At 36.4% G+C, this 17,233-nt stretch overlaps 1 protein-coding gene across 1 annotated transcript in view; it reads left to right on the top strand.

The window, feature by feature from the left end:
* LOC128544926 (deleted in malignant brain tumors 1 protein-like) overlaps window positions 1-17,233 on the top strand; it is a 55,237-nt gene that overhangs the window by 13,673 nt on the left and 24,331 nt on the right. The window contains exons 3-4 of the mRNA XM_053515239.1: window positions 7,364-7,568; window positions 8,338-8,652. Of these exons, the coding sequence (XP_053371214.1) occupies window positions 7,364-7,568; window positions 8,338-8,652 (520 nt within the window). The remainder of the gene's footprint in view (window positions 1-7,363; window positions 7,569-8,337; window positions 8,653-17,233) is intronic.

The following is a 17,233-nucleotide window of genomic DNA, read 5'->3' as shown; positions in this document are numbered from 1 at the left end:
ATCTCATATGAGCCAACATGAGCAACCCAACAATGTGTTTAAAGTACCTGAAATAATCCAGAACTTAAATTACAATAAACAGATACAGGGATACGCTATATAACAGTCACTATTGTATTTACTGCAACGAGCGAAAATGTCACTTTGCCCACCTGGCGGCCATTTTACGAATGACTTTAAAATGCAACTGATTTATTTTGGCAGCTGATGTTTTTACACGGCGGTGAGCGCAACGGTAATAACCATTCCAATTGATCAACTACTGTATGGCTCCATTGTGCGGCAAGACCAAAGGTGGCGAAGTACTCTGCTTTTAATACTTCATTAGCCATTTCTGAACGGCATTTTTCAAATAAAGCAGGCAGAGCAACTCTCGTGAAATGGTGTCGAGATGGCAAAGCTTAACGCTTGTCCAGATTATTTATCATTTTCCTGAATCCTTCATTCTCAACCGTGCTAATAGGGCACATGTCTTTGGCTAAGAAGTAGGCAACGGCATCTGTTATTTTTTTGTGCCTTTCTGAGCTGGATGGATACGGAGTTGCACTGAAGAGCGTGTCTTTAATGGATGACTGTGTTGTGGAGGATGTTGTGGGGGTTGTTCGTCGTTCTTTCTGTTTCTTTATTAGTTGGTCATATTTTTTGCATTTTTTGCGTGTTTTGTAAAAGCATTCCACTGGAATGTTCACCGGAATTTTACCAGCAATGGGCTCTGTAAATTCTAATTAGTTTCACATCTTCATTTCAGAGAATTTCCATTTGATTGAATGAAGCATGATACTGTTGATCAAACATATTCAGTGTCCTGTCTTCATTTAGACAGTCATTGCTTCTTTAAGACCTGAGAAGGTCTGCACACACATTTGTATGGATCCCACAGTTTGCAGGAAACTGAAGTGTGAAGGTGTGCAATCTTTCACATATAAAATGTTACTCATTAGATTCTAATACAAAAGTCTACTTTCCACATGTTAACTGTATAATACTTGTGGCGGACGTATTGTTTGTGAGACTGTTAACTAATAAAATCAGTTCAGCTCTTTGTTTATGATCTTGTTACGTGTCATTTGCAATGTAAACCACATTGAGTTTAGATTTCATGTCTTGTCAAATTTAGCAAATAAATGTTTAATTAAATAGTAATGTGTGTATTGTTTCTTTGTTTATAATTTGGTGTCAATAAAATTAAAATTCCCCTTGAGTAACGGGTAAATGTAGTTAAAAAAATTAAGTGTAACATATTAATTCTGTGATAGAGCAGTAAGAATTAAATTTAGTTAAAATGTTTAGTAAATGTAGCACATTTGTTTGTTAAATTTTAGTCTAATTTTCAGCTTCTTCTACCTTCCATTTCAATTATATCTACTTAATTATTTTACTCATTTTCACTTAGGGTAACCATTGCATTAACTTCCCATTTTTTTAATACATTTACTCAATTTTGTACATCATTGTACTACAAATAGTTATTCAGGTCTACTTAATTTTTGTACTGACTTGTACTCAATTCATAAAGTATATTTTACTTATATATATATATAAAGTATATGTTACCTGTGGGGCCTAGTATCTAATTGCTTCTACGCTTTTTACACTGCTTCCCAAATTTGTCTCTGACCATGACTTTATTGTGATCTTGACATACTTTTTCAAAATGCACCATCGGTTGGTGTAAGATGCAAACGGTAAATATCTTCTACAGGTATCCAAAATAACTTGTTGCATCTTTGGAGCTCCGTGCAGCATCGGCCACAAGTTCAAGGTGTATGCTGTGCATGGCACAAACAATGCTCTGGGGTTTATTGCCAGCAATCTAGCCTGAACACATTTCCTTTTGCCCTGTTTTATGACTGCCCCTTGCAATCCTCAAAAGTTATGTTCAGGTCTACAAGCCTCTGGTAGATAAGACTAGGTAGCTTTTCCCTTGTTAAGGCTTCAGCTTCAAGAAAGCCCATGAAGTGCTCCTTAACTTACATTTACATTTAGGCGTTTGGCAGACGCTCTTATCCAGAGCGACTTATATGGAGTTAATTATGTGCCAAAATTTAACAAACAAACACAATCTGCTTTGCAAAGAAAAAAACGACTTTCTCACAAATGCAGCGTTTTGCAAACAAACACAATCCGATTTGCAAAGAAAAAAATTCAACTTTTTCACAAATGCACCCTCCATATTTTCTCACAAATACATCCATCCGTATTTTCTCACAAATACACCCTCCGTATTTTCTCACAAATACACCCTCCGTATTTTCTCACAAATACACCCTCCGTATTTTCTCACAAATACACCCTCCGTATTTTCTCACAAATACACCATCCGTATTTTCTCACAAATACACCCTCCGTATTTTCTCACAAATGCATCCATCCGTATTTTCTCACAAATACACCCTCCGTATTTTCTCACACATGCGCCCAACCTATTTTCTCACAAATGCAATGGAGCAACTTCCTCTTCCAAAACAGCAGATGGCGCTATCGGTCAATTTACTCTATTCTCCCAAGACCTCAAACAACGTGTTTATATGGTTTACCCTTATGTCCCAGAGGAATATGAGTGGGGAACAGTTTTGAGGTGTCTATTATATATCCAGACAGCCAGACATATTAACAATCCACTATCTTTAGGATAGAGCCCTGTAGGGGAATACAGTTATATCAAACCACAGCTGCACTTTAATTAACTATTGAATTATTAACTATAATTAGTGATCATATCTACATTTAAATAATCTGTGTCTGTAGTACAATCATACACTGTAGACAGCTGTTGCAGTGCGAGGTGTAGATACAGTAAGATGCAAGAATCATTGTATTAGACTGCATGAAATTTATGAAACTTTTTACAAGCAGGTTTGTAATAGAATTCTGTCTGTAATTCAGTATGTTTACTGTTCATTTAAAGCTTTTTTACCCCTTATAACTTTGTTAAAGATTATTTAAATGTAGATATGATCACTAATTATAAAAGATTTTGATGCATCATGTTGCATACGTCTGGTATGGATATAAAAAGCCAAACATGATCGCAGTTCTTTCAGCCTTCAATAGTTAATTAAAATGCAGCTGTGGTTTGATATAACTGTATAACTAAAAAGATAGTGGATTGTTAATATGTCTGGCTGTCTGGATATATAATAGACACCTCAAAACTGTTCCCCACTCATATTCCTCTGGGACATAAGGGTAAACCATATAAACACGTTGTTTGAGGTCTTGGGAGAATAGAGTAAATTGACCGATAGCGCCATCTGCTGTTTTGGAAGAGGAAGTTGCTCCATTGCATTTGTGAGAAAATAGGTTGGGCGCATGTGTGAGAATATACGGAGGGTGCATTTGTGAGAAAATACGGAGGGTGTATTTGTGAGAAAATACGGAGGGCGCATGTGTGAGAAAATACGGAGGGTGCATTTGTGAGAAAATACGGATGGATGCATTTGTGAGAAAATACGGAGGGTGTATTTGTGAGAAAATACGGAGGATGTATTTGTGAGAAAATATGGAGGGTGCATTTGTGAGAAAGTTGAATTTTTTTCTTTGCAAATCGGATTGTGTTTGTTTGCAAAACGCTGCATTTGTGAGAAAGTCGTTTTTTTCTTTGCAAAGCAGATTGTGTTTGTTTGTTAAATTTTGGCACATAATTAACTCCATAGACTTACATTATTTTTATTTTATTTTTATTTTTTTTCTAACTTGTGGCTTGTCCTCCACTGACACAGTCCTAATGACAACTGATAATTGCTCTGTGTGGCTTATGTCATCAAAAGTAGTTGCAGAGTTCGATGTCACTTACAATTGCATCTATGATAGTTTCACTGTTGGCACATATCAGTTAATTTTGTATTGTTTTTTCCAGGTATGTTGTCATGTTCCCCGCTCCACTCTGTATCATATCTGTATGATAAAATTACTTTAAAACAGTATCGAATTTAGCCATAAGCTCCACTTCTTTTAGAAAGTTGCCATTATGCAGGAGAAAAAAGTGAGTCTGTTAACCCTTCTAAAGCCATGTTTCTGTCAGCTAGGGACTGGATTATTGCCACTATTTTTTCAATACTTCTCACCACCCCCCTCTCTCTGTCTCAACAAGAGCCATTGCCTGGCTGTTAATCGTCTGGCACTTTTCAAGGCAAATTTCCAGTTCTTTCCATGCCTTCATGTTTTTTGATGTTCTGGGCTATTTTCATGAGATTTCAAAACCTGGGTGGCATTCTTCAAATCATTTAGTCCTCAGTCAGATATCAGTTCATTTGCAACAGAAGCAAGATAAACAATTTTTGTACTAGAATAGACAAGCCAGCTCCGATAGTCCAAAATGTGAGACAAAAGATGAAAAACAATGTGAGTCAAAGCTAACTTGGCAACAAGAAAAATCCGTAAAAAAACAAAAAATAATTGGGCAAGAGAGTATGCAATAATCCTACAGTGAGAGAGCATGCTGCACTTCCTTAAATGCCGGGAGAAATCAGTGGTGAATGAGAGTGTGCAAGCGGGGTGGTCTGTGGGGTGTTGGAAAAAGGTAAGCTCTAAATAAATGAAAGAAAAACAAGGTAACTGACATACTGTATCAGTTTGGAGCAGGTTTCAAAGCCATGTATAAGGCTTTAGGACTCCAGCAAACCACAGTGAGAGCCATTATGCACAAATGGAGAAAACAACTGGAACATCTGTGAATCTTCCCAGGAGTGGCCAGTCTACCAAACTTACCAGAGCCTACCAGAGCACAATGACGGTTCGTCCAGAGCCTCATAAAAGAACATACAAACCTCCAGGCCTCACTTGTCCCAGTTAAGGTCAATGTTCAAGATTCAACAAAAAGAAAGAGACTGGGCAAAAATGGCATTCATGGGAGAGTTCTAAGGTGAAAGACACTGCTCACCAAAAAGAAAACAAAAGCTCATCTCACATTTGCCAAAAGAATATCTTGGTTGTCCAAGATTTTTGGATAAATATTCTGTGGACTGATGAGGCAAAATTCAGAAGGTGTGTGTCACATTACATTTGGCATAAAACTAAAACAGCCAAATATGGTGGTCGTAGTGTTATGGTCTAAGCTGCCTAGCAACTTTGGAACTTGGAGGACTTGTTAAAATTAATGGAACCTATCAGCTCAAATATGCACATTTCTGCAGGAAAACAACATCCTTGAAGAATTTCAATCAACTTGTTTTTAGCTTCGGACCAAGGCTGCACCTCAATTCTAGTCTTGCTTGATCTTAGTGCTGCATTTGACACTATAGATCATAACATTCTCATAGATCGCTTACAAAATCACATAGGTATTCAGGGACAGGCATTAAAATGGTTTAGATCATACCTGTCTAATCGATACCATTTTGTAGATCTAAATGGAGAACTGTCTGATGTAATGCCAGTGAAATATGGGGTCGCACAAGGGTCAGTTTTAGGACCTCTGCTGTTCTTAATATACATGCTTCCCCTGGGTAACATCATTAGAAGACATGGAATTAGTTTCCATTGTTATGCTGATGATACCCAATTATATAGCTCAATAAAACCAGACAAAAAACCTAAATTGTCTAGATTAACCGAGTGTGTCCAGGACACAAAAGATTGGATGACCAATAACTTCCTTTTACTAAACTCAGACAAGACAGAAATATTACTCATCGGCCCAAAAACCAGCACACAACAGCTTTCACTATTCATCCTGCGTTGATGTACTGGATGTACTGTTACTACTAGCTCAACAGTAAAAGACCTGGGTGTAATATTAGACAGTAACTTGTCCTTTGAAAATCATATTTCCAATATCACAAAAACAGCCTTTTTCCATCTTAGAAATATCGCCAAACTTAGAAGCATCTTATCCGTATCTGATGCAGAAAAGCTAGTTCATGCATTCATGACCTCCAGACTGGACTATTGTAATGCATTACTAGGTGGTTGTCCTGCATCCTCAATTAACAAGCTTCAGTTAGTCCAAAATGCAGCCGCCAGGGTTCTCACCAGATCCAGAAAATATGATCATATAACACCTATATTATCATCCCTGCACTGGCTACCTGTTCAGTTTAGAATTAATTACAAAATAGTATTACTTACATACAAGGCTTTAAATGGTTTAGCTCCCACATACCTAACCAGTCTTGAAATGCTATAATCCGCCACGCTCCTTAAGATCACAAAACTCTGGACTTCTTGTAATTCCCAGAATTTCAAAATCTACAAAAGGGGGTAGGGCTTTTTCATATTTAGCTTTAAAACTTTGGAATAGCCTTCCAGACAGTGTTCAGGGAGCAGACACGGTTTCCCAGTTTAAAAGTAGACTCAAGACGCATCTCTTTAATCTGGCATACGCGTGACTCATCCCATAACTTCATACTCCAGTACATCTATCCTGAATGGCAACTACGCTAATTCTCTCCATCTGTTCTGTACTTTTCTACCCATCCCGAAGCATCTGGAGATTGTGCCAGCTTCAGTAGACAAAGGCCGACCCTGCGAGGATCCTAAGGCATCCAGAGACGGACCAGCTCCAGCTGAATTCTGCCTTATTATGATTGGAGCTACACATCCTGCTCCTGTGCTCCCAGTGATCCAGATTCCATCTGCCCTCTGCACCTACTGACTCATCCCTATGTTGAACTGGACTTCATGTTAATTTAAAGAATTTCTGTTATATTGTACTTTCAGCTGCACAACACACATGGTGTTATATCATCTCTATCCATTATCACCCAGATGAGGATGGGTTCCTCTCAAGGTTTCTTCCTATTACCATCTCAGGGAGTTTTTCCTTGCCACTGTCACCGTCACTCTTGGCTTGCTCATCAGAGAAATTTCATTCATTCATCTCGTTATTATCTAGACACATTTTTCTCACACATACACAATTTATTATTATTATTAATATTTTATTGTTATTTCATTATATATATATATTGGATTTTTTTCATCTTTGTGAAGCTGCTTTAAAACAATGACCATTGTTAAAAGCGCTATATAAATAAAATTGAATTGAATTGAATTGAACCATGAATACTTTGTTTAACAAGAAAATATTTAGAGAAAATATCTGGACCACAGTTTGTGACCTCAACCTCAAGCACACTTGGGTTATGCAGCATTTGCTACGTTTCATTAACTGTGTTGTACTATTAAAATGTTCTACATTATATAAGTTATTATTATTTTACTTTAAACTCATAAGAAAACCTGGTTAAAAATACAAATTTGAGATCAGTAAAATTTTTTATACTTTTTTTTTTTTTTTTTAAATAATCAAGTCCATAATAAGATCAGGCTGGGGAATGCTCCAAGTTACTGTTGTGGTCGAGTGGAGATCCAGCACAACGACCAGTGGGGAACAGTGTGTGGTCATTCCTGGGACCTAAAGGATGCAGAGGTGGTGTGTCGACAGCTTGGATGTGGTAAAGCAGTCATCGCTTCTCGTAATGCCCGCTTTGGTCAGGGAAGTGAACCAACCTGGCTGGATGATGTTCAGTGTAATGGAACTGAGAGCTACATAGATCAGTGCTCACACGGAGGATTTGGAGTAGAGAACTGTGAACATCATGAAGATGCTGGAGTCGTGTGTTTAAGTAAGTTTTTACTTGTAGCAAAATCCTATTTAAAGTGAATATCTAAATAAAATTATTTTAAGTATATTTTTATTGTAAGATTTGCAGACTCCCACACTGACTCGGATCTCCCCAAACTCTGTGGTCTCACCTGGAGAAGTCCTTCAGTTCAGATGTTCCACACCCAGTACAACATGCATCTCTGTAGACTTCAGTTTGTATAAAACTGGGAAATTAATAAAGAAGCAAACTGCAGAGACTACAACAACATTTACTCTGACTGTAGATGAATCACATCAGGGCCAGTACACCTGTGACTACACATACAGGGAAAGTGCCTCCACATCATCCAGGAGCAGCTCCATTACCATCACTGTGGGTAAGAGCAGAGTAGAGGTTAATCTGAACAGCGTTGTGAGTCACTAATTAATATATTATATATATATATATATATATATATATATATATATATATATATATATATATAGGCCTGTTCAAATAACTATCATTTATTATCCCTAATATAGATATACAGTATGTATTATATAAATTGTGTAATGAAATAGACTAAAGCATTAATACTGTTATTTAATAATGGCTGAATATATAGGCTAAAACATTTTACTACCTATCAGTAACTCTATCAGTTTTGTACAGGTTAAATGGTCTACCATATGTTTTTAGTTTTACTTCTAATATTATTTTACTTTACAATGCATAAGTAAACCTGGTAAAAATGTAAGGTTAGTAAAATAAAAAATACTTTTGTCCTTTTATATAATAAATCAAGTTCATAATGAGATTACATTGGTCAATGGTGCGAGAAACTGTTGTGGTCGAGTGGAGATCAATCACAAAGCCCAGTGGGGAACAGTGTGTGATCATTCCTGGGACTTAAAGGATGCAGAGGTGGTGTGTAGACAGCTTGGATGTGGTAAAGCAGTCAGCGCTCCTCATAATGCCCGCTATGGTCAGGGAAATGAACCAACCTGGCTCAGTGATGTTCAGTGTACTGGGACTGAGAGCTACATAGATCAGTGCTCACACAGTGGATTTGGAATAGAGAACTGTGAACATCATGAAGATGCTGGAGTCGTGTGCTCAAGTAAGTTATCATTAGTTATACCAAAATCCAGGTTAAAGTGAATTTATTTAATTAATAAATAAAGTACATATATTTTAGGAAGTAATTAATTGTATATTTTAACCATAAGATTTGCAGACTCCCACACTGACTCGGATCTCCCCAAATTCTGTGGTCTCACCTGAAGAAGTCCTTCAGTTCAGATGTTCCACACCCAGCCCAACATGCATCTCTGTAGACTTCAGTTTGTATAAAACTGGGACATTAATAAAGAAGCAAACTGCAGAGACAACAACAACGTTTACTCTGACTGTAGATGAATCACATCAGGGCCAGTACACCTGTGACTACACATACAGGGAAAGTAACTCTATATCATCCTGGAGCAGCTCCATTACCATCACTGTGGGTAGGTGAAATTTTCCAGTCCTTTTCCCCTATAACCAGATGATATTAGTAACTCTGTTTGTGTTCTTGTTGTGCATTTTTTTTATTTTCAGTAAGACTCAAAGTGACTGGCTTTTATAATTGAAGTTGCTGAGAAACCGTGCCTGTTGTTTTCTAGTGAACTTGCAGCAGCCTAATGTCTCCTTCAGTGCTGGGGGTGGATGGTTCTACTGGGAGTCTGATGGACCAGAAGTGACCAGGGGCTACAGCTTCTCTATCATCTGCTCCACTGAACCTCAGTATCCAGGAGGTTTGTTCCACTTGGAGCTCAGTGGATCCAACATCACCAGGACTCAGTCAGCTGTTAACCACTCAGCTGTCTTTCTTTTTCCTGAGGCAGATTTTGTCCATCAGGGAAACTACAGCTGTACTTATGAAGTCAATGTGTCTTCACGCACCTTTGCCTCCACTGCCAGTGAACCCCTGTTCATCACTGTGAAAGGTATAGTAAAATAAATAGGTTATTTTTTCTGTGTCCATGCAGTTTAATTTTTTTTATTATTTTTATTATTATTATTATTATTATTATTATTATTAATAATAATAATAATAATAATGATCATGATGATGAAGCTGATGATGATTTCTCTCTCAGCATTTCTGGCTCTCTATATTGCTGCTGGAGGAATAGCAGGACTGCTTTTCATCTTAGTTCCAGTCATCGTTTGCTTTCTGAAGAGTCGTAAAAGACCAAAATGTCAAGTGGATAAGATGAATGATATACTGAGTGAGTTGAAAAAAAATCATATAAAGATTCACTGTTTAAAAAACATCCTTGTAAATATGTTTGTTTTATAGCACAAAGCTGCATTATTAAAGCTGATTCGTTTTCTCTAACAGCAGTTCTGACAGTAGTGCAGTTATAACGAGCAAAGATTTTTAGTAAATTTTGATTTGGAAAACGAACAAGTCTTGGTTTATGAATACCGAGTATCATGTATCACACATGCGCTTCTTGTTTTTACGCCGAGCATCACGTGATCACAACTGAGCCAACGTTTTTTCTCTCTCTTGCGCTGCGGATTTGTGGTAAAATTGTCTCCCTTGCTGGGTCTTAGTGCGCGTCTCTTACTGGTATAATGACATCGCACACGCGTGTACTGTTTACTTTAACACTGTGACCATTTGTGTGTGTGTATAAAACATTTTATTTTGTGTTTGTAAGCGTGTGTGTACAGCATGCGTGTACAGCATGCGTGTACTGTTTCTTATAACACACATGTGTGCGTGCATGTAAAGCAAAAGAAAGTCTCATTAGAGGTTAAAAATCCATTTTCTCTCTTCCTCTCTATTTTAGCCTGTTATGTGTGGGGAAAAAGTGGGAATATAGTGCAACAATAACGGTTTAATGTCGGCATATTAATTGCAGAGGAAACTTAATTTATTACCAAACTTTCAGTATTATATATGTAATTATCATTCATTCTAATGTGTATGCTGATGTTTCTGGATTTTTGTTAAAATTTTATATTTAAGCAGGCGGTACTAATCTGGCATTTCTAGTTTCTAGTGCATCAACTAAGTTGCTTTTTAATCCTTCAGGCGCTGAATAAAAGGGAAGATCAATATCAATTTACGCTTTTTGTTGGTGTACAGCATTTTGCAATCATCCCTAAATCATTTATTGCGCTGTAGAGAATAATGGGATTTATACTTTCAAATATGTATAATTTAAGTGCTTAATCAAGAAAAAAGCGGGGGTGGCTTAAAGACAATGTAAAAAGGAAATATATGTATATGTGGGTATCTTATTTGTGTGTTTATTTATGCAGCTATTGAAGCAGGAGATGCAAATATGCGAATATAAACCTAACTTTACCATGGTCACAAACCGGTCAGTAGCGTACGTAGTGGGCATAATAACGTCAATGGATTATTTATTATTTGATTATTTAGGGACAGTTTGTTACATGGACCATAAAAAAGCAGGCAATTTAGCATTATCAGCCTAATCAACCAAAAAGCCAGCCTAAAAGAAAATATGATGAAACCTATTTTGCACTTGGATTCATGGTGGGAATGGTGGGGACAGAGGAGAGACCCATGTGTTTTGTGTCTTAAACCGCTGGCAGCAGACGGCATGAGACTCAACAAATTAGGAAGACACTTAGAGACAACAGTCGCATTAATTAGCCACTTCTTTGAAAGAAACCTGGCAGAATACAGAAAGTAGGAGAATCACATGGTAATATCTGAATCAGTGGACAGCAAAGCACAAATGGCTTCATTTAAAGTTGCATACAGAATTGGCCAGTGCAAATAAACTACACACGATTGCTGAGCAGTTAATTCCCAAGACCCACCTCTTTTTTTAAAAAAAAGCATAAAACATTTTAAAGTAACTTTTAATAATAACTAGGAATAGCAATGTATTACTATTAGCAGAGACTGCGAGCCAGGCCTACCGTCTACCACTGTCGCCCTCGGCTTGCTCACCAGGGACTATCTGACCATTTTGATCATACTCATTCACATTCCATACAAACTTAAATAATTATTTTGATTGTGTAAAGCTGCTTGGCGACAATGACAATTGTTAAAAGTGCTATACAAATAAAATTGAATTGAATTAAATTACTCATCCAATTTACTGTAAGTGTCTGACCTCACAAATGCGCTTCTAGAAGAATAAACACACTTCTAAACCTTGTAGAAAGCCTTTCCAGAAGAGTTGAAGCTGTTATAGCTGCAAAGGGAGGGCCAACATCATGTTAAATCCTGTGGATTATGAATTGGATGTAACGTCAAGTTCATATGAATTTGAAGGCAATACAAGCAAATACATGTTGGCAATACAGTTTGTATATTATATATAATACAGTACAAACTATATTGCCAACATGTACTTTTCCCCATGTACTTTGTACACTGAGTATCAGTTACTGCTACTGTATGTTTTACGACCTGTCGTATAGTCGTCTGCTTTTCTTGGCTCACCTCTGAATGAACCAGTATGTTTATGTTTTACTTCTATATTATTTCACTAAGATTAACATTATGTTGATTAATATATATATATATATATATATATATATATATATATATATATATATATATATATATATACTGAACAAATATATAAACGCAACACTTTTGTTTTTGCTCCCATTTTTTATGAGATGAACTCAAAGATCTGAAACGTTTTCTACATACACAAAATAACCATATCTTTCAAATATTGTTCACAAATCTGTCAAAATCTGTAATAGTGAGCACTTCTCCTTTGCCGAGATAATCCATCCCACCTCACAGGTGTGCCATATCAAGATGCTGATTAGACAGCATGATTATTGCACAGGTGTGCCTTAGACTGGCCACCTGTAAAAGGCCACTTTGAAAGGTTCAGTTGAATCACACAGCACAATGCCACAGATGCCACAAGCATTGAGGGAGCGTGCAATTGGCATGCTGACAGCAGGAATGTCCACCAGAGCTGTTGCTCGTGAATTGAATGTTCATTTCTCTACCATAAGCCGTCTCCAAAGGTGTTTCAGAGGATTTGGCAGTACATCCAACCAGCCTCACAACCGCAAACGACGTGTAACCACACCAGCCCAGGTCCTCCACATCCAGCATGTTCACCTCCATGATCGTCTGAGACCAGCCACTCGGACAGCTGCTGAAACAATCGGAGTGCATAACCAAAGAATTTCTGCACAAACTGTCAGAAACAGTCTCAGGGAAGCTCATCTGCATGCTCGTCTTCCTCATTGGGGTCTCGACTTGACTCCATTTCTTCATCGTAACGGATTTTGACAGATTTGTGAACAATATTTGAGAGATATGGTTATTTTGTTTATATAGAAAACGTTTCAGATCTTTGAGTTCATCTCATTAAAAATGGGAGCAAAAACAAAAGTGTATATTTTAAATATACAAATATATTTTTATTCAGTACCTGGCATATTCTTTACCAGGTATGCTCGGGTATATATATATATATAAAACCATCACAGTCTATAATACTGTATATACCAACTCCCTTGTGTGTTTTATGAAACAATTAATTTGTAGGTGCCGGAAACTCATATGCGAGTCCCCAAGGAGAGATTACGACAGATGACGAAGCTTATGAGGATATCGCAGAGAACTTTTTCCACCAGAGGGGGGATTTTGAAGACTCAGATATAGTTTATGATGTTGTTTGTGGTAGTGAACAAGGACATGACATGGACTATGACTATGAAAACGAGGAAACGTATGCAAACTGTGTAGAGTAGTGCAGCGAACTTAACAAATATCAAGGGCCCAGAACAGATAACATGGATAGTTGGATAGTAGTAAAATAGATAGTTTTTTCTCTCTTTTTTTTTAAATATCATCATTGTTAATTAGATTGCACAGATCTCCGAAATTTTTGTTCTTTACTCATTAGTCTTTTCAGCTGTAACTATAGTAAAAGTTTATACACACACACACACACACACACACCCTGACCCTTAATACTGGATAAAGCGGTATAGAAGATGAGTGAGAGAGAGAGAAATAAACACAAACTACTGATTGTAGTATAATAATAATAGATTCGAGAATGAAAATGCATCAAGATGAAAAATAATCAGACAATGTTTTATGTAAAATGGTGACAAGTAATTTTATATATATATATATAGGAAACATTTTAACTGTATGTTTTTATGCATTTCTTGTAGATTAGATAGTTTTTAAATTTATTTTTTTATTATCATTATTTAGTTTTAATTGGAAAATATTATTTGCAGTGCTTTCTTTGATTGTTAGATTTTTATTTTAAATGTTGTTAATTAAGTCTTTTTAATCTATTTACTTATATAAGCTCCTATCTTACTGAAATATTTAATAAATTTTAGGAATCACACTGGGAATAAATAGATTTCTGATTAAAAAAATACATAAGTAACATAAATACTTATATGAAACATTTTTTTGCTTTTAAAATGTAATGTGTATTATGTATTATTACCAATAAAAATAAACAATAAAATGTATGTTAATTTTTTTTCTTTTTTTTTATCATTTGCACCTTTTGTGGGTGCTTCCATAGTGAATCAGACGAGGGAAGAAAGGAAGGAAGGAAAATGAGTTGTGTGTATATTGTTAAATTATAAGAAGGTATACATTATGCAATAATCAAGGTTTATCATATGTGCATTAAATACATTATACAATACAACTTGCCAAAAATGTATGCAAATGTTTTGGATGGAAACAAATGTCATGATCCTATGACAAACCCTAGCACATTAATACTTTTTTGATTAGTCTCACTAAGAAGTGGTTATCTTATGGCCACACAGCTGTTTACTCGCAAACTAAGTTTGGAATAATGCGTTGAAGAGTTTTTAAATACGTTTTAGTTACTCCAAATTAGCTTAGTTGTTTTCTTTGCTTAATGCAGAATATATAGCCCCAACTTCCGAACATATGAGTGACGAATTTTCAGAGATGAACAGACTGCGATTTGTGGGAGATTTTTATCTTCCACTTGTTAATGGTACCTTAATTAAAAATATTAAACAAACGCTGTATCTCTAGTCCAAAAAAACAAAGAATGACTCAGGACTCCGTGCAGGTCTGGATAAATTAAGCAGGATTTATTGCTGCAGTAAAACACAAGTGAGCCACACTTGTAATGCTTAGGTCGTAAATCCAAGCATCATCAAGAGCAGACTGAAAAGCAATACAATGCATACACGTTTTATACCGTTTGGTTGAGGGAGGAACTCAACAGTCTCCTCCCTAGGTTTTTCCCTTTTTTCTTACTTCCGGGGACCAACTTTGATCCCTGTTCCAGTTACTTGGTTACTATTTTTTCTCACTTCCTTTGACCAAATTTGGTCTGCCTGGTCTTTTTATTTTTTCTTACTTCCGACCGTCAAGGTCGCCCATTATGTCTATCTTACTCCGGAAAATTTTCCAAATTATAATCTAACTCTTTTGCCATCCAGTTATTACATTATTGTCCCTGTCATAAATTTCCCATTATAATTCATTTTTCCTTAAAATTACTTTCAATTATCTTTACTCTTCTTTTGCTTAGTTTATAAAAAAATATATATATTAGGGTGGCACTTAATTTTACTATACATTCCTGTTTTTTCCTGGTTTATTCTACAGTTCTCAAGAGACAGACCATGGGTAAGCATCTCTTTGTTTGGCATTTTGTAGATGCATGTACTAGTTTATTTTTGTGTCTACTCTTATTTAACTCAGTATTCGTAAAACTGATCGTGTTTCTTTTGGTTATTTGCCTATATTTTGACTTAGACATGTGTGCACGACTGCAGGTGCACGTGTTGCACATGTATCCAACACTTTGTTCAATTTAATTCAGTTTTATTTGTATAGCGCTTTTAACAGTTGTCGTTGTCGCAAAGCAGCTTTACACAATCAAAAGAATTATTTAGGTTTGTATGGAATGTGTATGAGTCAAAATGGTCAGTCCCTGGTGAACAAGCTGAGGATGACAGTGGCAAGGAAAAACTCCCTGAGATGGTAGTAGGAAGAAACCTTGAGAGGAACCAGACTCAACAGGGAACCCGTCCTCATTTGGGTGAAACAGTGAGCAGGAATTGATCTACATTCATACTGTGTGTTATGTGGCAGACAGTTTAGCATAACAGTTGATGTTAATATGGAGTCCAGTTAGTTATTGAAAACTCAGGTAGACTTGTAGGAAGTTCTTACCTTAAACCTTTCAATCCTTTACCAGGTATGCTCATGGCAAGTCTGGCACCTGGTGCCTTATCTTATCTATTTATTATACACATGACAGCTAATTCAAAATTACAGTTCATGTCTAGGTCACTCTAGGGTTTTTCTCCCATGTTCATTGGGTACACACTGTACACTGAGTATCACTTACTGCTATGTTTTACGACCTGTCGTATAGTCGTCTGCTTTTCTTGGCTCACCTCTGAGTGAACCCATTATGTTTTATGATCTGTCATACTTTGTCTGCTTTTCTCACCGCACCCCTGAATGAACCCAGTATGTTTTATGACATGTCATACTCTCTACCTACTTCTATATTATTTCACTAAGATTAACATTATGTTGATTAATATTATCATATTGTTACATTGCTGAATACACAAGTATATTTTACTAAAATATGCTTACAGGTTCAACAAATATTTGTAGATGCAAATAAATGACAGTAATCAAAAGTAGCTCACATCTATTGTACAAATAATAGACACTGCTGTGCACCAGATACCAATACAGTGAAACCTTGGATTGTGAGTACCTTGGTTTGTGAGTGTTTTGCTCACTCACTCAATTTTTTAAATAAACTTAATAAATATATACAATTTTTATGTCCTAGATCCAGGGTTGAGGAGTAACATAAATAATAAATCCTTACACCAAAACTTTTTTTGCTCTTTTGTTCTCCTTTTTTCAAAAATGGGAAGCTTTTAAACTTCAGGGTTGGGCCAAGGCCAAAATAATAAACAAAAGTATCGACCCTAATTCCACCCAAAAAACGTAATATACTTAAAGAAAAGCCAAACAAAAAAACACAGGGACTAAACTATCTTCCTGACTATTTAGAAAAACATGAACAAAGGGGTCTTATAAAGTAACTGGCACCCAACCCCTACAGCTTCCCTAGCATACAGATACATAGAAACAAAAGGGTGTATTTACACTATTTACAATATATACAAGAGCGGGCGAAAACCTCCAGCCACGCTAACAAAAAGAAAAGTCAAAAGAGAACTATCAACGTACAGACAATAGTTACCACCCGGCGCGACACAACAATTTATCATTTACACCATAACCAAATTTACATCTTTTATATGTAGTTCCTCACCACCAGATGCTGTGTGAACTGATACTCAGTGAACTACAACCTGAACTTACCAAGCTTTCCACACATCACTGTATGCAACAAAAAGTGTAAACTGTATGGCAGTTAATGGGAAGCTAGCAGAATAACACAATCGAGCAGGACATCAAGCTAGAAAAATGTCCAGTGTTATCTCCTCTGCCTTTGTGTCACCCCAATCCTTAATAATTATGCTTAGGTTGCTTGTTTTACATAGCAGATGAAAAACATTGCTGGATTTGACCCTGGACTTCTACAAACTAGTAGCTAAAAGGGGATAAAAATCCCCTTTATAAGGAAGTGTTTATGGAGCTGGCCTGACAAGATGATTGAGTGTTTCTT

This window comes from Clarias gariepinus, chromosome 16 (assembly GCF_024256425.1).
Source record: "Clarias gariepinus isolate MV-2021 ecotype Netherlands chromosome 16, CGAR_prim_01v2, whole genome shotgun sequence".
NCBI lineage: Eukaryota > Metazoa > Chordata > Actinopteri > Siluriformes > Clariidae > Clarias > Clarias gariepinus.
This window is presented reverse-complemented; position numbering and strand designations above follow the sequence as displayed.